This window comes from Lemur catta, chromosome 1 (assembly GCF_020740605.2).
Source record: "Lemur catta isolate mLemCat1 chromosome 1, mLemCat1.pri, whole genome shotgun sequence".
Taxonomy (NCBI): domain Eukaryota; kingdom Metazoa; phylum Chordata; class Mammalia; order Primates; family Lemuridae; genus Lemur; species Lemur catta.
Genome location: NC_059128.1, coordinates 12,507,026 through 12,530,553, shown reverse-complemented (window position 1 = coordinate 12,530,553; position 23,528 = coordinate 12,507,026). Strand labels below are relative to the sequence as shown.

At 47.6% G+C, this 23,528-nt stretch overlaps 1 protein-coding gene across 3 annotated transcripts in view; it reads right to left on the bottom strand.

The window, feature by feature from the left end:
* TTC7B (tetratricopeptide repeat domain 7B) overlaps positions 1–23,528 on the bottom strand; it is a 240,934-nt gene that overhangs the window by 196,510 nt on the left and 20,896 nt on the right. For 2 of the 3 annotated variants that reach the window (XM_045562019.1, XM_045562029.1), the window contains exons 2-3: positions 22,439–22,593; positions 18,219–18,387 (exon numbers count right to left, since the gene is read on the bottom strand). In XM_045562019.1, the coding sequence (XP_045417975.1) occupies positions 18,219–18,387; positions 22,439–22,593 (324 nt within the window). Of the gene's footprint in view, positions 1–18,218; positions 18,388–22,438; positions 22,594–23,528 lie in introns of those variants that run through there. The other variant, XM_045562038.1, reaches the window with a different exon arrangement.

The following is a 23,528-nucleotide window of genomic DNA, read 5'->3' as shown; positions in this document are numbered from 1 at the left end:
TTTTAAAGTTAATAATTCAGTGGCATTTAGTACATTCACAATAGTGTACAACTATCACCTCTATCTAGTTCTGAAACTTCACTTCTTTTCATTGTAGAATAATATTCAATTGTATGGATATGCCACATTTTCTTTATCCATTCATCAGTTGATGAACATTTGGGTTGTTTCCACTTTTTGGATGTTATGAAGAATGCTGCTATAAACATTAGTGTACTAGTTCTTGTATGGACATACATTTTCAATTCTCTTGGATATACACCTAGGAATGGAATTGGTGGATCATGTGGTAAACCCATGTCTTGTTACATTATTTTTAATCTTTGTTCTAAAAATTCACACCTACTACCTATCAAACTACTAGATTAAATATTAAGAAGTGAGAATGCATGGATTTCTGAGTAGACAGACCTGAATTCAAACCCTGTCTCTCCATTTACTAGCTGTGTGACTGGGAGCATTGGATCCTCTGTTTCCTTATTAAGCAAATGAACATAATAGCACTTGCTTCAACTGATTATTTATTATAAGGCTTAGCCCAGTGCCTGACATAGAGTAAACTGGTGATAAATATTCTTATTAACAAGTACCTTTCCTGGGGCAATGACCATCCTCCTCAACTTTTTTCAGGGAATATCTAAAAAATGCAGAAAAGCATCAAGAAGAAAATAACAACCACCCATATTCCTACCACTTATAGTTAACATTTTGGCACAGACTCTCAACCTTAATAATAGGTGATGTCATGCAACTTTGGTCTTGGTTCTACTTTTCTTCCTAAGAAGCAAGGACTCATCACACTAGGGGATCCCTACAGTGCAAAATGAAGCAAAATGTGAGAGCAGCCAGTGAATAAGGAGCACCCCTCTTTGCTTCCTTCCACAAATTCTCACTAAGCTCCAACTGTGTGTAATGCTCTGGGCTAGGAATGGGCTTCACAGAACAGGAGGTGGTCTTTGCCCTTGAGAAATTCCACCTCTAGTAGAATGGAGGAGAAAGACATTTTCAAAACAATGTAAAACCTGCAGTGACTGAGACAGACACGGTATCAAAGAATTAAGAACAAGCACCTCAGCAGACCTAAACGTAAGGCTCCAGGTCCCTAAACTTTCCTTGGACCCTGTGAGTCTCTGCTTGCTTCCAAAAAGAGAACCAGTGAGGACCTTATTCACACAAACAACATCAAATATGAATATGGGTCAGTGGCAATAAAAGGGTTCTTACTCTTCTTACAATGTCTAAATATAAACAGGAAGCTTTGACCAGCAACCTGAGATGAGCACCCACATGCAATACAGCATCTAGCCTCCCACCATTCGCAGAAACTAGAATGTGAAGAGGCCAAGGAGAATCCGGGGTCCGGGATAAGGGGCAAGCAGAAGACTTGGGCTGCCGATCTCGTATGGCCCCATAGCACCCCCTCCCACAACGCCTACCCCCACGTTGCAGAAGCAAGCACTCAGCAAGACTCTCCTGGCCCACCTTCACCACTCCATCCCCTCCATTCATGGACTTTTCCATAAGACTGCTTTTTTTCACTGCACCGAAAGGGATCTCAAAGCTTCAAAAAATGAAAAGCAGATTCTCGAGGGGAAAAAATGGAGCCCTTATCTTCTCTCCTGTTCTCTCTTTGCAGATGAGGAAATTCAGGCTCAGAGAGGGTTCATGATTTGCCCAAGGTCACCTAAGGGGTACTGGCAGAGCCCACCCCGATCCTTGGCCCCATGAGTTTACTACCACAGCAGGTCCACAGCAGCTGCCACACAGCCCCCAAAAGACTGGGGAATTTTCTGCCAGGGAAAAAGCAATGTCAGTGGTCACTTGTTTATCTTGCGGCTCCAGGATGACACCTAGAAGGTCATGGTCTTTAGCAAATATCCAATTTATTAAGGTTGGGATTAGATTTTGTCACTTCTATCAAGAATACTTCCAAAAATCCTCCTTGGGCTTCTGCAATTCTTATTACCAGGGATTTTCTGTCCATGAAGAAAAAGGACAGACTTTGACTTCTGCTAAAGCAGGACACACACCTTTATATCCTCTTTTTAAATTATCCATGCACTGTTTTAACTTATTAAACACTTACAACTCCTATGCGAGTCTCTATAGATGCTGTTCCAGAAAACAACAAATTAGCACATTGATGGAGGTTCAGCTCCTCGCTGGGAACAGCCAGGGAGGGCTGAGAGTTTAAACGCCCCGTGAAAGGCACAGCTTTCCCACCTCTCCTCCAGGAAAGGGCCCTTGAGGCCCTTAGGAACTCGCTAATCCAAGGTTAATAAAGAAAGCTGGTGAGTTGTCTTTCTTCTCCAATCCCTGAACTCGGGTTGAACCACAGAATGAACCAAATTTCAGGGACTGCAAACAGTAAACCGGCCCTGAGAGGGCAGCCGCATCCACCTGTCCTCAGGTAGGAAGGCGCAGGGGCGGGGCACGAGGACTGCGGGGCGGGGGGCGGGGACTGCAGAGCGGGGGGCGGGGGCGGGGCGGAGGGAGGGGCAGGGGCGGGGCGGAGGGAGGGGGCCGACCGTGACGGGCCTGTCCGAGGGCGCCGGGAGCGGCTCCCCGCATGCGCGGCTCTGGCGCGCGCCTCGGCGAGGACGCAGCTCACGCGACCCCTGGCGGCGGCTGCCGAGACGCTGCCGGACGACCTGGGGCGGCGGCCAGCAGCGAATCCTGATGTGGCCCCAAGACAGAGATTTTGGAGGCTCCGGGAGCCGCCCCGAGGCCTGTGGAACTCCGGTTTTGAACATGCCCAGAGTACCAACGTGCCCCAGCCCCCGTGTTGTCTATGGTGCTTTTCCAAGACCTCCTGCAGTGTCCACACCGGCTCTCAAGGCAAACGAAGGCATCTCATAGCACACCAGGATCGACCTGGCCTCTTGCGGTCTGGGCTTGGCAGAATCTGCCCCTGGGAGTCCCCCCACAAATGCCATGCCAGCTCCCGTCTAGGAAGCCAGCGCTCGACAGCAAGGGGTGGCAGAGGGGAGCCAGCGCTCACTACCTCTTAAATGGGGGCTCTACCGGTGACTGCCCCTAGGGTGGCTGTGAGGAGTATGGGAGTTAAGGGGCAAGTGTTTAGGACAGTGTTGAGAAGGAAGTTTTTTAATGCTGTAATCATATTAATAATTTACTACTGTGATTCCAGATCTGGGCACATAATAGGCACTCAACAAACCTGAGTTCCTCTGTCTGGAGAGGCTGCGGTGTGCCCTGCAGGGGGCTGCCGTCTCAGCCTGGCTCAGGGGCCAGGACACTGTGCAGGGAGGCCCGTCCAGGGACCACAGCTTCCTGCTCTGCTGCACCGTTCCCAGCCACTGTGGAGAGCCACATCGGAGGTTCATCTGAGCCACACTCTGACACCCTCCTTCTCCACAGAACAGTGTGTGCTCTACTCCCGCCCCCGAGGGAGCTCTGAGCTTTCCAAATATGGATGCTTTTTTCATTCCCAAAGCGTCATGAACATTTGGGGGAAGAAAATGAACACCAGACATGGTTTGGAAATGATGGAAGCCAAGTGATGGGGTGGTGCCGGAACAAGCACCCTGCTAGGAGTTTTTAAATGTAAGATAGGAGTCTGACCTAGGTGATCTATAACCTGGCCAGCTTTGTGTGAGTCTAGGCTCTAAGGAGATCCTAGAAGTAAGCAAACAAATCCTAAAAATAAAAAAATAAAAAAACCCCAGCATCTGGCACACTATGCAGAAAACTGCATTAAGGAGGCCCAGAGAACACGAGCAGCAGAGGGCAGGCCCTTCAGAGCCCAACAGCCTGAAGGACAGTCCAGAAATTGAGATGATCCAGCCCAACAGTGAGTACAGGCAGAAGAGGAGTTAGACACATATTATTTGTTTTTATATGAGGCCCAAACCAAAATCTATTTTCATCTAAAATGGAGAGGATTTCAGAATACACTGAAAACACTGCACTTCTGCTTAAGCAACTTGTGTGTTATTCAGGTAGGGTTTATCTTCAATAGTATGCCCCTGGATGCCAGGGCAAAATGTTTAAAGAACAGAGCCATCACGAGCACCCCCGTGTAGCAGGGACTGTTGTCCCTAGCGCAAATGCAGGGAGACAGAGCAAGCAGCTTAGACGTGACACAGCCTCAGTGCCCAACTCAGAGCAAGCATTCACATATTTGCTGATTTCATGAATTAATTAATTATACAGTCTAGTTTGAGAAAGGCAAGTGGCAGATGTGAAATAATTAAACAAAAACTGAATGCCAAATTAGATGGTACTAACTATAAATAGAGGTGGAATCAGAGGAAGGACAGATTGGCATGGACAAACGGAGCTGGAGAGGTCTGTATGCAACAACGGGGGTCACCAAGGATGGACTCAGCACAGGGAAGAGGGAATGACTCCCACTGGGAGGCAGAAGACAAGCAGAGATAGGGAGTGGGCCTGGTAGGGGTGAGGGAAGGTGGGCGGGAAGGCAGGCAGCCTGGAGCAGAGCGTGAGTGGGACACAGCAGGACACATGGCTGCTGGCCTGGCAAGACTAGGACATGTCCTCCAGAACCTGGAGAAATGCATGGGCCATACCTAGACTGGTTATGGTTAGCAGAAGGACTTGAACCCAAGCTTCACGCAAGAGGGATAAGATGACTCTTATTTTGGACAACTCTTGATTAACTCAGTGTGGATTTTGCCACAATACATTTAAACCTCAGACTAGCTTTTCCTGACACTCAGGCCAATGTCTACTTACAGTCTTCACCACATTTTAACATCACCCTGAGAATATACATCTGCCACAAATATACAAATGCTTCTGTGTTTCAGGCATACTGTAAACCCCAGGGGAAAACTCTGTGTCATCTGTGTCCTTCCTCCCCTTCATTAGCCCAGAACGCTGGTGGGCATTCTGCCAACAGGTAGAGCTCCCCTTTTGCTAGCAGGGATCTCAAGGGGCTCCAGGCTCAGTCCTTGTCCTCCTTACTTGTTGTGGTCCTCCAAATGAGCTTCAGCCACTCCTGAGTTTTAACCAAATCCTACACGTACGTGCAGACAATTCCTAAATCCTGACCAATAACCCAATAGCTGAGAAACCCTTATGCAGAGCAGCAGCCCCAGAATTCCAATGGTTCCCTGGACAGCACCCTCTTGTGGACACATAGATTTCACCACGATCATCCAACCCAGTATCTTCCCACCCTCCAAGGAAAATTGGCTCCTCCTCCTGTAATCCCCACCTAGTTTAACAACATCATTTCCTGCCCTATGAAGTAAGCTAAAAATCTCACAGCTTCCCACGCCAGCTTCCCCCCACACACGGCCCGTCTCCATGGCCTACTGCTGTTCTTTCAAATGCCTCTTGATTCTGACTTGCCTGCCCTGTCCTGGTTCAGCCCTTTGTACTTGGAATCTAGGCTTTTGCAATACCTCTGATACCTGTCAGGATCCTGCTAGGACAAAGGAAGCACTCTATTTCTTTCAAATAAAGAGAATTGAATGTATGGAATTGTCAGCATAGGGGATGAAAGAGTAAGAGGGCAAACAGGATGGTTTTGCATCTCAGAATACCCAACAGCAGGAAGCCACTCACGTCCCTAAGGCTGGACAGGACAGGGGGAGGAGGCAGTTTTAAAAGCCCAGAAGCTGGGGCCATTGGGTGAGAGCTGGAACCCAGCAGAAGCTCCCTGATGGGAGCTAAAACCACAGAGAGAGGTTCCATCTGATAGGAGCTGGAGCAACTGAAGAGACATCACTGTTGATAATGGTGCTGCCTGAGGCAGAGGGAGACACCCTGGCTTCTCTCTCCTGCTGCCCTCCAGTTACCTACCAGTGCCTCCTGTTGGCCAAACCCAGGCAGAAACCAGCTGACCTGAGCACCTGGGAAAAGGCCTGCAGAAGTCAGGCCCCAGGAAATGCAGAACAATAGACAGAAAGGGCCCAAAGCCAGCTCATCGCCTCAACCAGTCTCCCTTCCCTAGAATCTTTAATTCCTTCTAATCTCGTCTTCACTCTGTGCTAGAAAGATCTTTCTTGCTTACAAACTTAATTAAGTCGTTTCTCCTGCTTAAGACTTCAGTGGTTGGCAGTTTCCTGGCAGGAAAAAATAGAACTTGCCCACCAGGCTGATTTGCCAATTAATTGTAAATATAGGAAGTGCTCCTTCCCCTGACTATGACAGGTATGGGTTTGCTCTGTAACATGGATGAGCTGCTACTCAAGTATTACAGTAGAACAGAATAGAGACGACTACTCAAAATCATCCATCCTCAAACTGGGAACTAAGTAAGGATGACTACCTTCTGGCTAGGGTTGTTTGCCATGATCAAGAGGCTCAGGGCTCCAATGAAAAGATACCATGCAGAAAACTAGGGAGAGCAAGTAAAAGCTACTAAAATCTATTAGAACATCAGAGTACCAAAGGATTGAATTAGTAACGAAACAAGTTCTATAAAGGTGGCTTCCCTGGTGAATTCTACCAAATATTTAAAGAAGAATTAACACCAGTCCTTCACAAACTCTTCCAAAAAGTAGAAGAGGAGGGGACACTTCACTACTCATCCTGTGACACCAGTATTAAATCGATACCAAAACCAAAAACATCATAAGAAAACCACCAATATCCATTCTGAATATAGATGTAAAAATCCTCAACACACAGAACCAAGCAACATATAAAATAAAATCATATACATGACCAAATGGGATTTATTTCAGGAATGCAAAGCTAGTTAGCATATGAAAATAAATCAATGTAAAACACTATATTTAAAAAATAAAGAACAAAAATTGCATGAATAATACAGAAAAAAGCATTAGACAATATTTAATAACTTTTGATGAGAAAAACACTCAACAAACTAGAAATAAGAGAGAATTTCTTCAAGTTGATAAAGGCCTTCTATGAAAAAAATCCACAGCTAACATCATACTCAATGGTTGGTGAAAGACCAAAAGTTTTCCCCTTAAAACAAGAATACTACTCTGGTTATTTCTATTCAACATTGTACTAGAGTTACTAGCCCATGCAATTAGGCAACAAAAAGCAACCAAAGCATCCAAATTAGAAATTAAGAGTAAAACTATCTTTACTTGCAGATGATATGATCTTATATATAGAAAACCCTTAAGAATCCACACACAAAAAAAATTAGAGCTAATAAATGAGTTCAGCAAAGTTGCAGGGTATAAGATCAATATGCAAAAAAAGAAAAAATCTGTTATTTAAAAAGCTATAAACAAAGGAGTCTGGGAAGAAGGTGGGGTAGGAAGCACCAGGAATCTATCTCCCTACATAGACAACAATTGCACTGGCACAATCTGTTCAATAAAACTATTTTCAAACTCTGGAGTCTCTTGAAGGCTTTCAACTTCCAGGGGAAGGCAGCTCTCAGCGTAACAGCAGCTGGGCACATGTTCCTAGAGCAGCCAACGTGCAGCCTGTAAGGAGTTCAGGGGGGCAAAGAGTGCCCTGTCCTACAAATATTGGTGATCTGTGTGCTTTCTTTTTTTTCTTTTTTTTTGAGACAGAGTCTCACTCCATTGCCCTGAGTAGAGTGCCATGGCGTCAGCCTAGCTCACAGCAACCTCCAACTCCTGGGCTCAAGCAATCCTCCTGTCTCAACCTCCCAAGTAGCTGGGACTACAAGCATGCGCCACCACGCCTGGCCAATTTTTCTTTCTTTTTTTTTTTTTTTTTTTTTTTTTTGAGACAGAGTCTCGCTCTGTTGCCCGGGCTAGAGTGAGTGCCATGGCGTCAGCCTAGCTCACAGCAACCTCAAACTCCTGGGATTAAGCGATCCTACTGCCTCAGCCTCCCAAGTAGCTGGGACTACAGGCATGCGCCACCATGCCCGGCTAATTTTTTCTATATATATTTTTAGTTGGCCAGATCATCTCTTTCTATTTTTAGTAGAGATGGGGTCTCGCTCTTGCTCAGGCTGATCTCGAACTCCTGACCTCGAGCGATCCACCCGCCTCGGCCTCCCAGAGTGCTAGGATTACAGGCGTGAGCTACCGCGCCTGGCCTTTTCTATTTTTAGTTGAGACAGAGTCTCACTCTTGCTCAGGCTGGTCTCAAAACTCCTCACCTCTAGCAACCCTCCCACGTTGGCCTCCCAGAGTGCTAGGATTACAGGCGTGAGCCACTGCACCCGGCCGAGGTGATCTGTGTTCTGATCACTGCCTGTTGCTTCTGATCTCGGAAGTGTGATAAAGAGGCAGCTGCCTTTGTTGCTGCGCCTACCCTCATTGTTGCAAGCCCCCCTCCCCAAGCAACAGAAGTGACTGCCAGGGAATTTAAAGGGCAGGCACCCTTCCCTCCCACCCCATTTTTGTCTTTTTTCTCTTTTGGAAGACAAACATTCAAGAGTAGGACATTCAAAGGCAACTACTTATATGGGTAAAATTAGATGGTTGACCAGACATTCCAAGGGAAAGGCAGATTCAGAGAAGGCCTGAGAAGACCCTAAGTATGCACCTGAAGCTGATCCTTGGCACAGAGACAGCCTACAACAATTAGAAAAATAAACAAAAACAATAACAATAAACAGCAAACCCTGAAGAAGGGGGAGAATCCTATTTCCAGAGTTACACTGTTAGATTCAAATGTCTACTTTTCAACAACAACAACAAAAAAATCAGAAGACACAAAGAAACAGGAAATATGGCCCATTCAGACGAAAAACACAGATCAACAGAAACTGTCCTTGAGAAAAACCTGAGAGCAGATATTTAGATCCACAGACACAAATAGATTAAAAGTAAAAGGATGGAAAAATATATTCCATGCAAATAATAACCAAAAGAGAGCAGAGGTGGCTATACTAATATCTTTTTTTCAAATCAAAAAGGTTACAAGAGACAAAGAAGGACATTATATATTAATAAAAGGTTCAATATAGCAAGAAAATATAACAATTATAACTATTTACACTCCAAATGACAGACCACCAAAATATTTAATATATGAAGCAAAAACTGACAGAATTAAAAGGAGAAATAGTTCTATAATAATAGCTAGGAACTTCAGTATTCCTTTCTCAATAATAGATAGAACAACCAGACAGAAGATAATTAAGGAAATAGAGGACTTAACACAGTAAACCCACTAGATCTAATGGCATATACAGTCACTCTGCCCAACAACAACAGCATACACATTATTGTTAAGAGCACTTGGGACATTTTCTAGGATGGACCATGTGTTAGGCCACAAATTAAGTCAACATGCCATATGTGCACACAATGGAATATTATTCAACCTTTAAAAGGGAGGAAAGTCTGACGTGCTACAGCATGGATAAACCGCGAGGACACTATGCTAGGTGAAATAAGCCAGTCCACCAGAAGACAAAATAGTGTATGACTCCACTTCTATGAGGTACCTACAGTCGTCAAAATCATACACACAGGAAGTAGAATAATGGTTCGCAGGGGCTGGGGGAGGGGGGAATGGGAAATTGCTTAATGGGTACAGAGTTTCAGTTTTAAAAAATGAAGAATTCTGGAGATGGATGGTTGTTACAGCAATATGAATAATACATTTAATACCACTGAACTGTACACTTAAAATGATTAAAACTGTAAATTTTGTTATATATATTTTACAAAAATAAAATAAGTTGGGAGGAAAATGCCATGGAGCATTTTTTTTTTTTTTTTTGAGACAGAGTCTTGCTCTGTTGCCCAGCTAGAGTGAGTGACGTGGCATCAGCCTAGCTCACAGCAACCTCAGACTCCTGGGCTTAAGCGATCCTACTGCCTCAGCCTCCCAAGTAGCTGGGACTACAGGCATGCGCCACCATGCCCGGCTAATTTTTTCTATGCATATTTTTAGCTGTCCATATAATTTCTTTCTGTTTTTAGTAGAGGCGGGATCTCGCTCTTGCTCAGGCTGGTCTCGAACTCCTGAGCTCAAACGATCCTCCCACCTCGGCCTCCCAGAGTGCTAGGATTACAGGCGTGAGCCACCACGCCCGGCCCATGGAGCATTTTTATAATATGAAAACTGAAACAACCTAGATGTTCCTTGGGCAACAACTGGTTAAAAAATATCCATAAGGCAACACTACTGTGCAGCCATTAAAAACTGTTTTCAAAAACATTTAATGACATGCAGAAAGAACTGTATGCACACATATACACATATATACATATAGTGAAAAAAGAATACAAAGTAGGATGGATAGCACAATCCCAATTATGTATATTATATATAGTACATATATTATATATGTACTATATATATATTTAACAGTGGTTAACTAGCTCAAGTGGCAGTATAGTACCTGATTTTATTTATAAATATTTTTAATAAATATTAAGTATATATAATATAAATATACATTTTCTTCTCCTTATTTGCTAAATATTAACAGCCTGTACTCAACACACAATTGAAGAATAAAAGTTCATTTTTAAATCAAAGGGATTCCATTCAGTGTTGGCCAGAGCGAGAGGAGGCCGGTGCCTCACACTGCAGGAAGGAAAGCACACAGGTACAGCCCTTCTGCGGGGCAATCTGGAAATACTTCTCTTTTGACCCAGAAACTGTACTTCTGGCAAGCTGTCCTGCAGAAATCATCAAAAACAGGCACAAAGACCAGGCTGAGAGGGTGCCCGTCACAGCCTGGTGTGTAACAGAGAAAAGCTGCAAACAACCTACATGTCCACAAATAGAGGCTTTTGAGTTAAATAGACTATCCCTCATCCATACAATGAAATCTTATACAGCTGCTAAAATGTTGCAGAAACGTATCTACTGTCATGAAACGTGTTTAGGATCTGTAGTGAAGTGGAAAAAGCAGATCACCAAGCAGCATATGGGGTATTAAATATAATCCCATTTTAACTTTAAAAAATCCACACATATGATAAGCATAGAGAAGATCTGGAAGGAAATGCACTAGCGTTAACAGCAATTTCCCCTGGGTAGATGGGGTAATGGATACTTTTGTGTTCTTTTGAGTATTCTGCATTTCTGCATTTTATATAACACATATTTCATGCATATTAAGAATAATAAAATAAAACAGGTTGTGGGAAGACAGGACAAGAGATCCAGGGACAGCTGACCCCAGGGATAGCTAGAAGCACCACAGGCTCCCCCAGCTCAGGAATGTGGCTGGCAGTGCCTGCAGGGACTGCGGGAGGACAAGGCTCACAGCCACCTCTGCTTCCAGCCTCTGCTGGACATGGGGTCAGACTATACAATCCCCTTCCACTGAACTTGGCTTTATATATTTCAAAGCATCTTCCCATTTTGTCTCATTTAGTCTTCTCAGTACTCTTGTGAGAGTATTACTAGCTCCATTTTGTAGACAAGAAAAGTGAGACTTAGATTAAATTACTCTCATCACAGAATAGAATCAAGGATTCGCAGGTTAGCTGACACCAGAATCTCATCAACACCATCCCCACTCCAAAGGAGGGAATATGCTCCAACTGAGGGGCAGCTCAGTAAAGTGGGAAGGGCATGGATTCTGGGATCCACAGGTCTGGCTTTGAATCCCATCTCACCTCTGAAATGCGGCTCTCCACCCCTCTGCAGGGAATGATACTCCTATGGCACAGGATGGTTCTCAGGACAGATGCAATCATGCAGGTAAATCACCTGGCACCATGCTTGACTCTCAGGAAGGGCTCAATAAATGCTAATCCAAAGGGAGCCCTCAACTCCCAGTGCAGCTGAATTCTGAGGCAGCTGTGACTGCTAGAAAGGCTTCCATAACTGGGAATAACGTCAGACTTCATGCAGTTTCCACGGCCCGGGTCTGGCCCTCTTTTTGAGGCCAAAGAAGATAAGTCTGCCTTCCTCCAAGAGCCCTCCACACATGAGGACGCTCCACCACCCTGGAGACTGCTCTTCCCCTAAAAGCCCCATTCCTTCAGCATTTACCTGCCTTACATGGTCTGGTCCTGGGGCCATCTCCAGTCCACAGTGACCCTGTTACAGAGCGGTCACCTGGCTCTTCCCCAATTTTCCCTTCTCTTTGTTCCCTGCAGTGGCGACCTCAAAGGAGAAGAGAAAATAAATGGCCCTGGGCCTATTTGATGAGAGGGCTCCCATTTCAGAGGAGGCGCTGTTGTGGACATCTGTCATGGACCTTTGCCCGTCCTCTGAGTCCCTCTTCATCACAGCCTTCATGCTGGGCCTAAGCCAGTCACAGGACGTGTCTGTGGTGACTAGTTCAAGGATGGGAATGTGACGAGAGTCACAAGGATGGGAATGAGTCGACGAGAACCTGGCTGGGATTTCTGAGGATCACACCTAAGAGAATCGGAGTCTGGAGCTGCTCCACTCCCCTGGAGCCTGAGATGGGAACCAACAGGACAGAAGGTGACCTGAGAGACAGACAGAAAGGACTCATGTCTGTGAGCCCTGAACCCAGCTGCCACTGGTCAGTTTGGGTTATCTTTCGCCTATGACGAAAGGGCCCTAAGCCACAGATCTTGGCAGAACTGGAAAATGTGTCTTCAGCTTGGGCTGGGCGTTTGGCCCTCCATAGACCATTCACCCCCTCTGCATATGCCCAAGGTAGGAACTTTGGCCCTGCCCCAGAAAGCCCTGTGGGATGGAGTTTTTATTGCTGACTTGGGTTTGCACTGCCCCCTCCGACCTGTCTGTCAATAGAACACACACTTTTGTTCCATCTGCCAAGCAGCTGGCTGGGCCTGGGCAGAGGGGATGATGTGGGAAAGCTCTCCAGCTGCCCTGGACCACAGGGTCTTCCCCATCCTCCAACATCAACAAGTTTCCCTTCCCTAAGCAGCACTGCAGACCCCTGATCTTCACTTGATCTTCCCCTAAACATTTCCACCTAAACATACTGATCCCAGATCCCACATCCTGCCAGACGAAGCAGATCCACTGAGGCACCAATGTGTTCATGGGGAAGAAAGCCGGCCTCTCCCCTCTCCCCACAACTGGGTATTGCCTGGGGCATCTGAAGAGATCTATCCATTTGGGGTCAAACCCAAGGGATATATAAGAATAAAAATCACTAATGTTCGTTGATTTGCCAGGCACTGTGCTAAGTGCTTTACAGGTATTCACTCATTCCCTGCAACAACCCTATAATAATGCATAATACTATCATCTCCATTTTACAGATGCAAAAACCAAGACCGAGTGAGGTGGAAGTAATTTGCCCAAGACCCTGTAGCTAACAAGTAGACAAAGCGAGAGGTCAAACCCGGGCAGTCTGACTCCAAAGCCCCGTGCTCTTAACCATCGCATCAGCGGGGAAATTTCCCACCTGGGAGCAGAGAGGAATAGAGAAGACAGAGGAGGGTCTGTAAAGCTCCCCGCATGGTGCTCTCACCGGGCATGGAGGTCCCGCAGCTCAACAGAAAAGCTTCCCACCAAGAAACATCTCCTGTCCAGCCCTGCCCTGGGTTTATTGTGTGACACGGGGCAAGGCCCTTCCCCTCCCGGCACAGTCTCCCCACTGGAAACCAGCACATTTGTATGGAAGACGATTATGAAAGCTCCATTTACCCTCTGGAGCCAGTCCTTCTCTGCTGTGGTACCATGCAATCTGGAAAGCAAGTTAACTCCACCTGCTGTTTGCAGGGTCATAATTTCCCTCCTCCGGGACACTAATCTCCACTAGCCTCGTGGTCCTGAACGCCACTTTTCTTTCACCTGAGTGCAGGCTACTTCTCTCCTTGCACCCTCTAACAGGTTCCACCTGTGTCAGAGACCCCGCTCTAATGGACAGGTGTAATCAGAGGTTTGCATGCCCCGCAGTCTCCTCTCTTCTTTTTCCCAGGTGCCTGGTGGCTTTGGTCCTATGAGTAACTTCTCACTGATGGACTGTTAGCAAAACTGATGTGTGCTACTTCCACTCACACTAGACATCACTCTCTTGTCCTCTTTCCATGAGCTGCAACATGCCAGCAACCCAGCTTCAGTCACACAGATGAAGATGGCTCTCTGAGGAACAGTAATTTCAGGGTGAACAGAGATGCCCCACCAGCCTTGACCAGCTGGACTGTTACAGGACTTGCTCACATTGGAGCTGATGTATTTTTGATCCCTTTATTACAGCAAGGTATAAATACTCAGGCTATTTATAAAGACCATCTCTAGCCACTTCCAGCTCCTACTGTCCTAGATGCAGACAGTTACCCCGTGTCCAGCAGACCTAAGTCCCAATGTAGACAGAGGCCATCTTTCTACTCTTCCTAGCCCCCCTCTTTGAGAGAAGAACATCAGTGGCCACTCGGTATCCCTGAGATTTCCTTAATTCGTATCCCAGATCAAATTCCTCTTTTCGTTTGATTAACCCAATGCTACCAGCAGCTAAACAGCTTCTATTCCTGTTCTCTGTTTCTCTACGTAGATTTAAGAGATAGGAGGAAAGGTGGGGAGGAGGAGTTGAAATCGACTTTGGAAGTCTCAGATAAGAGCAATGAACTGAAATGTACAACCTTCGGGAAAGAGGTCCATGGCTCTGATATGGTGTGATGTCAGCAGGCTCTTACAGGTACTCCCCCATGACAGGCAGGGAAGGGCACTGAACCATCATAAAATGCTCAGTATGTTACCTACAGGCAAAGAAAACACACCTGACCATGGCAGGCTAGGAGCCAACGCACCCAGATTCCTCTGAATTACATGATGGGCATCTGGGTAGAAATCCAAACAAGGAAAGCTTTACAAATTTCATTCAATAACTGAGCAATTATGTGCCAAACACTGTGCAAAGCCCCAAGGATGGCAAATGAGCAAGGCAGGATTCTTCCTTTAGAGGAACTCATAGACTAGCAGGGGCCACCTGATCATTCTGATATGTTTTTCACATAATTCTAATCTCCTCTGCTATCATAGCATCAAATATGATCCACTCTGAATGCATGAGTCCCAGAGGGCTTCAGAGAAGACAGGACGTGTGAGCTCGAAGGACAGAACTTACAGGAGGAAACCTAGGCCAGGTTGAGGAGTGAAGGCAGAGGAACTGGTGGGTGGGGCTGAGAAGAGGGTGCAGGTACAAATCCAGGGTATTCTCTAATGACCTGAATGTCTCCTCCCTGAGGAGACGTCACCTGGCCCAGGCAAGCTCCAGCCCATGTGCCAACAGAGCGGAGCGATTAAGAACATGGCTTCAGACTGAGTCCCTTTCTGCCACTCAGGGGAGCGTGGCTCTGGAACCAGTCTCTGAGGTCAAGTCCTGGCTCGACTGCTTCCCAGCTGTAGGACCCTGGGCAGGCTTCCCTAACCTCCCTGTGTCCCAGGTTCTTGTCTGTAAAATGGAAAGAATAATGGTGCTTACCCCATAGGTGGTGGTGAAGAATGAATGAGGTACAGATAAAGGCCACAGCGCCTGGCACACAGGGATCTCTCAGGACACCTTAGCCAGTGATTTCATTCCTAGTAACTGCACTGCTCCCATCTCTCTCTTCTGTCAACTACAGCTTTGGAGGGTTAAAGAGACAGTAAAGCCCCCAACACGGTGCTGGCCCCACTGAATGATTCTTCCAATTCCCAATAAGCAAAGGTTAATGTTACCTGGCCAGAGAGGGGCTCTGGCTGAAAACCCTGGTTTTCTCAGGCCTCAGGTCACCAGGGAAAAGGTGGGGTGACCTAAGAAACCGTGCAGGTCATCCTGCTGCCTACAGCACTGTGCAGGTAGCACCGGGAGGGATGTGGCCAGGGTGCTTGCCTGGGGCGGGGGTGGGGGCAGCTGCCACTCAGCTGCTGCCTGGTCTTGCCCTGGGAGGAGGATGAAGGGACAGCACTTTCCTTTTTTCCAAAGAAGCCAGAAAGCCAAATGTTTAATTGGATGGTCCAGATTTTGAAATGTTAGCAACTAACTCAAAAGGATTGGAAACGCTGAGCCAACTAAACAAGCCCTGTCTCGGGCAGCCTGCAGGCCGGCAGTGCAGACGCTGTGCTTCTGATTTAAGGCTGCTTTAGACGCCACATGCATGGAATCCCTTGTCGGCAGTATTCCCTCGAAAATTGTCAAGGACCCTGGTGAAGAAAGAAGCAAGAATATTCCTACACAAAGATAGAACCAAGGGCCTGTCCCTGGGCATCTCCATGAACTGGGCTCATAATTTCTCCCTGTTAGTGCAAGTCACTCCTAGTACCCTACTCCCCGCCCAACACTTACCTCTTCAGCTGACATTGACATCATGCTCATTAGGAGCCGGCGCTGACTGAAGCATTTGACATACGCTACGTCATGTAATCCTTAATGACAATCCAGTGAGACACAGAGAGGCTCAGGAACTTGCACAAGGTCAGAGACTGGGTGGGGCCCAGGCAGACGGTTCAGGATTGGCACTCACAACCACCACTCTATACCACCTCTCACCAGGCCCACCAGGCTCTCGGGGGCCTGGGTCCCCCTGGACTGGCAGCCACTTCCTCCAGGCAAAAGTGACCCTTCCCTCTCCCTGCATACATGTGACTCTGCATGTAGCCACAGAAGTCAGAAACTAGCCAGACCTAGGTCTCTCACGAGCCAGCAGGTGTCCCAAGAGCCAAGAGTCGCAACCTCATGGCTAGGGTCCCACTGCTAGCCACACATCACCCAGGGCCAGACTCAGGGACCAAGTCTCCTGTCCTCATTGCCTGCCTCTCATGGCAGCCACAAGACTGAGCTGGTAGTACCACTGCAGACAGTCTACCTCCATTATACTATCTCAGAGCCAATACTAAGACCTGAGCTCTGGGAGCTAAGCAGGCCCCAGAGCCACCTCCCACCCCCAACTAGCAAGCCCACTCCTGGCTACAACCCACCAGGCCCCAGGCCAGTTGGGTGACTGGAAATTGCCAGATGAAGCATTGCTCTCCTTCCAGACTATCGTCCCTAGCCACACACACACACACACACACACACACACACACACACACACACACACACCCCTCCCAGAAGCCCAGGGCATGTGAGGTGGCTGAATGAGCACCAGGAAGAGAAGAGGAAAGCTGCGAGGCAAAGACCCCAGCACACTCAACAGTTCAGACAGATGCAAACAAAAGCCAGACGCTCTCGGATCCCAGAGGCAGCCTCAAAGGACCGTGCCCATGAAACTGCCAGAATGCTCTGTCAACGGCATCTTTTCCTGGCCCACAGGGATGTTTAGAAGATTAATTAGAGGAGCCTGGCAGTACTCGAGGCTCCCCAGGGAACTGGGTGAACCCATCATTTCCATGTAAAAGCTCTTAAGAAGTGTGCCGCGAGCTGGGTCTTTGTTCCATGCTGCACAAGGCAACTGAGGCAGACAGACTGGGCCACCTGCAGCCCTCACACCTCAGCCACAGAGTTCTGGCAGCACATAAATGGCCAGCTCACTGCTGTTCTGACGGTCAAGCCACCCAAGCCCTGGCCTCTGCGCCAGCCACAGTCGGTCACAATGCCTGGCTTGGACAGCAGGTGGCAGGATGGACGGCAGCTGCTTCAGACTGTCCACTTCTGCCGTGGCCTCAGGACGTCCTGTTCAAAGTGTTCCTCCTCCTCTAGGAAGGCTTCCTGGCCCTGCTGGCCTATAGTGACCTCTCCTGTCTACGAAAAGGTGTTACCTATGCCTGGATTTTAACATTTGCTGCCTGTTTGGGGTTGACATTTTAAAACATCACGTATTAAGCATTTAGTATGTGGCAGGTACTCTGTTGAGTGCTTTACATCCATTATTTGACTTAATCCTCATAATGACTCCATGAAGTGGATATGATTATGCCCATAGCAGCCTGGAAAGGTCAAATAATCCGTGTTCCTGCCTGTCCGTCATTTCTCTTTCCCATGGGACTGATTCTCTCACCCTAGAGTGCAAACTCCCCCACGGCAGTAGAGATGACATTTACACTTTCCTCCACCCGCTGCACAGGTGCACAGGTAACCACTAGAGGACTGACTGCTACTGTGATTGCCACGTATCAACCAACTAGCCTCAATCAACCCAGGTGGCATTAATGAATAACAACACTGTTGGCCACGTGGCCAAGTGACTATGTGCTATGAATCCCTTATATGCTGGGCGGTATCATAATTACGAAGAAAAGTCCCTGCTTAAGCTGCAAATAATTATCAAGAAACTTTGCTGAAATGCTTTTCCTTCATTTCCGTCAGTGATAATCAAAGAACTGAGGCTCTGAGGAAAGAATGTGTTGCTGGGCCTAACGTCACCCAGCAGGTGCAGCGGGGCCCACCCCAGCCCCTCACGGGGAACTGCCAAGGGCCAGGGTTCGAGCAGGAGGCCCTGCTGGCCCCAAAGAGCACGACAGGGAGGGGGAAGCACGGACCTCACCTTTGGTAGCGTAGGCTTCTGCGATCACCCGCAGCCTGTACGGAGGGGAGGACGTCAGGGGCAAGTCATCCAGGCCCACCCGGGCATAAATGTTCAGAGCTTCTTTATAATCTCCTTCCACATAATTCAACTTGGCCATGATCAGATTGGATTCTTGTAGGAATTCTGACTAGAAGGAAAAGAAGAGAGAAAGCCATTTTCCTACAGTATTGTGCATGATGCTCCCTCAGGCCTGGCCATCTGCTGCTGTAAAACCCCACAGTCCCCGCGACAGAAACTTGATCACGAATGTTCGCAGCACAGTATCACGCACAGAAGCCAAAAGGTGGAAGCAACCTCAGTGTCCATCAGAATGTGAGCTAGCCATAAAATGGAATATTAACTCCGTCATAATAAGGAAGTACTGATACATGGATGAACCCCAAAACATTACGGCAAGAGAAAAAGCTAATCGCAAAAGGCCACATATTGTGTGATTCCTTTTATATGAAATGTTGAGAATAGTCAAATCTATAGAGTCAGAAAACAGATGAGTGTTTGCCTAGGGCTGGAGGAATGGGGGAGTGGGAGGTGGCTGCTAATGGTTACGGGGTTTCTTTTGGGGGTGATAAAAACATTTTAGAATTGATTGTGGTGATGGTTGCACAATTTCATGAATATGCTAAAAATCACTGAATTGGACACTTTGGGGAAATTATATGCCATGTGAATTATATTTTAATAAAGCTGCTGTGAAAAATCCAAACAAAACATAAACCCTGCAGCTCCCCGCAGGCCTCTGCACTGGGCCGGGCCAAGGGTGGAAGGAATGCTTCGGGAGTTAAATTCAAGCACCTGTCTCAGAAAAGGAAGCTGCCCAGACACCCTGGTGGGTCCTTGCCATGGCCCCGGAGATGCACCACAGGACTGAAACCCTAATAATCCAAGGAGAGGCTTCCTAAATGGGTGCAAAAATCAGGACTTGCTTTCTTTTGGGGCAAACTTTTCTCATTGAGCCATTCAAGCTTGTTAAACTGAAGTGACCAACCCCAGGTCCCCTCCCCAGAAGCTGAGGGCTGTAACTGCTCTGACAGGCTCTCCTTCCTTGCAGTCCACACCCCCCACCCCCGCCTCATCTTCTCCTCCCCGGCCCCCCCACCCTTCATCACCTGCGGTAAGAAGAGCCTGCCCAGCCACCTATATAAGGAAACAGATTTATCACCCTCACCCAGGCCTTCTCCTCGGAGCCCAAGCTATTCAAGGCTCCATTTTTCAGCTCACAGAAGCACACCATGAAGCTGCACTATTTATTTGTACCCTACAGCTCTGATGGGGGTGGGCAACAAGGCACAGGTGACCAGGCAGAGCGTGTCGAAGCAGCTGTTCAGTTTCCAGGATCTGTTGGAAGGGAGCAGGGACGACAGGCAGCACTGGCGAAGATGGTGGGATGGACAAAAAGTGTTTATGATCAGCCCAAGGGAGAGGCACCCATGCAAGAAACTAGGATTACACTTGGAGACAAAGAATCAAAGCAGATTTAAGAAAAGAGAAAAAGAGCTATAAAAAAAAAAAAAAAGCACTCACCACAAGGGTCATTTTAAAAAGGTGTCGTAGGAGATTCTACAAGGTTTTCCCTCCTTCCCCGAGACCTCCAGCACCTGAGAACCACCGGCTTGAAAGCAAACTGGGGAGGAGGGACGGGGAGTCGGTGTTGATGGGTGCAGCACAGAGTTTCAGTGTGGGAAGATGAAGAGAGTTCTGGAAAGGGAAGGTGGTGATGGCTGCACAACAATGTGAATACTTAATGCTACGATACTGTACACTTAAACATGGTTATAATGTTAAATTTTATGTTATGTATATTTTACCACAAGAAAATAAGTTTAATAAAAAGGCAAACTTAAAGGCCAGGTAGAAAATAAGCTTGAAGAAAATTACAAGCCTACAGCCACCTTTTGGAGAGCCTTGCTGGGCAAGTCCAGTCTGCAGCATCTTACAGCAGAGGAAACAGCTTGGCCAAGGCCACTGGGGCTGCCCAGGTAGTGGGAGGACAGCCCCAGCCCGGTCCAGGGGCTTCCTTGCTCATGACAAACTCCATTTTCTTGCCCTGAGTCAGAAGCCAGGTCTCTCAGTCCAGGGCACTCTCTACGGCACCACACTGCAGCTGACACTGGTCTTTCCAGGCTCAACTCACCTAAGACAAGCTAGACCTGAGGTCAAGCAAAGAGGAAGTTTCACGTTAGCCAGGGTGAGTGAGGCAACACACCCGTGCAAAAGCTGTGCAACTTTCAAACATTCTTTACAAGGTGGAGGAGGCTGAAAACCAGCAATGGGAGAAAAACTCTCCAGACGGAACCAATCAAACAGCAGTAAATGACATGCACCTAGCACTACACATGCTTGAAAGAAATTCCACCTTTGGGCCTTAAAACAATCCTGAACTAAGTAGGCCTATAGTTGAGAAACATGAAGCTCAGAGAGATTAACTTCCCAAGATCACACAGCTTATTAATCCAAAACTAGGACTCAGACTCCAGAGTTCAATGTGCTTACACCACACTGGCTTGTAGACGATGGACAGCAAAAACCATAAGCACCTGGTGAAATGAAAGGTTAATTTCATTTAGGGGGTGCTGGAAGTGGGAAAGAAATGATATAGATGTCTCCCCCTAACACGCAGTCATTTTCACATCTCCCGGCAGGATGCTAGAGTCTGACTAGCTGTCACTGTGACCCATGTGCCTGTCCCTCCACTTTTTCCTGCTGATCAAGACCCACCATCTGTGTCACCAGATTCTCCTTGGTTGAGAACAGTTGACGTGGAGACACTCGGACCAAATGTGGCACGGCCCTTAGAGAAGATCTGGTTTTTGAAACCCCAATGCAGCAGCAAGTTCTTAGGAACCTGGGCTTCCTATGTGAAAGTGATGCTCTCGAGCCAGCCTCCCAGGGCCTGCACCTGTGTCCCGTGCAGACAGACACACAGAGACCATTCTGAAAGGTGGCTCTCTGACAGGCTTCCAGCAGCCTGTTGCTACACAACTGATGGACACTAATACTAACTTATGCAAATGTTGCCCAAGCCCTCAACTGCAGCAGGGCCAAGGACTTGGCCAGAGGACAAAGAGGAAGAACATCTCAGAATGAAAGCTCACGAGCTCACAGGCTTAGGGCATGTGGGAGCTGGGAAGGTCCACGTTCACCCCTCCAAAAGCCCACCCCAGCCAAACCCACAGAAACTGAGTCCCAGACAGGGAAGTGACCTCCCCAGGATCACACAGCAAGTTGGGAGCAGGCTTGAGGGTCTAACAGATACGAAAGGTAAAGCCAAAGAAAACACGGCTTCTCTGGGGAAAATGTGCACAAGCAGATAGGAATAAAGACCAAAGACTTAGCCCAGAGGATTCTGAGACAAGAAGAGAAGAAAAATGAAAAAGAAATCATCAGGATTGAAAGGAAAAGGAAGTCAGAGCTTCAAAAGGTCACCAAAGACTGTCCTCAGTGGGAAGCACATCCTGTGGGGAGAAAAAGGGCCCCACAGTAGACGGGCAGGGCTAGGGTGCAGGCAGCTATCTGAATGGGAGTGACGGTGGCAGGGTCGGGAGGAGGGCCAGGGCGGGCAGAGGAGGGGTGATCCTTGTGAAGGCACAAGGGGCTGAAAGGGGCTTCCCAAAAAGCAAGAAAGGAAAGACAGGTGAGGGACAGGAAACCTGACCCTGGTGGAGACTAGAAAACAGAGTAGACAAACAGCGGGGCAACGCCTAAGATTCCCTGCACCACGAGGATTAGTGTCCAAGTTCCTGGTTCCCAGGGACCGGTATGAAAGCCCCACAGCTCTGGGCCACAATGGAATCTTACATTCATGCACCACCTGATTTAGGCAGGAAATTGTGTGTAAGCTCCTGATTAACTTCTCTCTTTTCCAGAGCAGGGCAAAGTGTCAGACTGAGCTCTGGGCCACACAGGACAGCTTGGTGTAGAGCCCCTGGGGAGATCAGTGTCACTGTTCAGGAGGGTGTGGGACCCTACTAGCCCCACAAGGTGGTTGGCCAGCCTAGAAGCTGACCCACTGATCACACGGGGTTTGCCTGCTTCTAAGAAGACACACCATGGCAGTGTGCAGATGAGCTCCAAATGTTGTCTAGTTCGTCCCTGCGCATCCTTCTCAACCACACACCGTCCAAAGCAAATGGGTCCGGCATCTCTCTTCTGTCCCCACTTCATCCCAGAGGCCCCAGTACCTTAAGGTTCCCTCGGTCCAGGGCGGCGGTCAGGTGCTTGCGGACCTCAGTCAGCTGGGGCCTGGGGCCTCGGGGACTGGCCCCCTGCCGCAGGGGGTGTTCCTTCAGGTACTGCTCCAGCTTCGACTCCCCGAGGAGAAGTTCTGCCATGTCATCTACAAAACCAAAGTGAGAAGCTAAATGGGAGCAAGGAATGGTCTGTGTGTGCAAACCCCTCAAGAACCTCAGGACCACCGTACCCCAAGGCTCCAGCTCCAGGCCCCCAGCAAGGCCCTCTGGAACCTCATAGCCTTAGACAGGATCTAAGTGGGCACCATCTAGTAGTGAACTCTGTTCATCTGTGAATAATGTTCCAGTAGTGTGTACTCAAACAGGCGCTGGCTTAAGCATTCAGTCATTCCTTTGTCATACATTTATTTGATCTAGAAAGATGGATACATATTAACATGGAGCAAGTTTAAGTTCAGGAGAAAAAAAAGACAAAGTTTTCTTATCATATATTCAGTATGATCTTTATAAAACACACATAAAACCCAACAATATGTATTTCCCAAGAGTGATGCAGTAAAATCTCCTAGCTCGTTGTGTTCTGTGGCCTTGTACATGGATATGAGCTGGTAAAATGTCTGTACAGTCAGGCTCTTAAAACAACTTGGTGTCAAAATGACCTGAATGCACAGTCTGTTTCTGTCTAAAAGTCAAAACTATACAGACTAATGTCTGGGATTGTTTGCATGAAGTTTTTATTCCTGAGAGTACACTACTTAAAACTTTGTTTTTTGTTTGTTTGAGACAGAGTCTTGCTCTGTTGCCCTGGGTAGAGTGCAGTGGTGTCATCATAGTTCATTGCAATCTCAAATTCCTGGCCTCAAGCAATCCTCCTGCCTCAGCCTCCTGAGTAGCTGGGACTACAGGTGTGCGCCACCACGCCTGGGTAATTTTCTCTATTTTTGGTGGAGAGGGGGATCTCACTCCTGTTCAGGCTGGTCTCGAACTCCTGACCTCAAGTGATCCTCCCACCTCAGCCTCCCAGGGTGCTAGGATTACAGGCGTGAGCCACCGCGCCTGGCCATAACTTTGTTGATGTCTA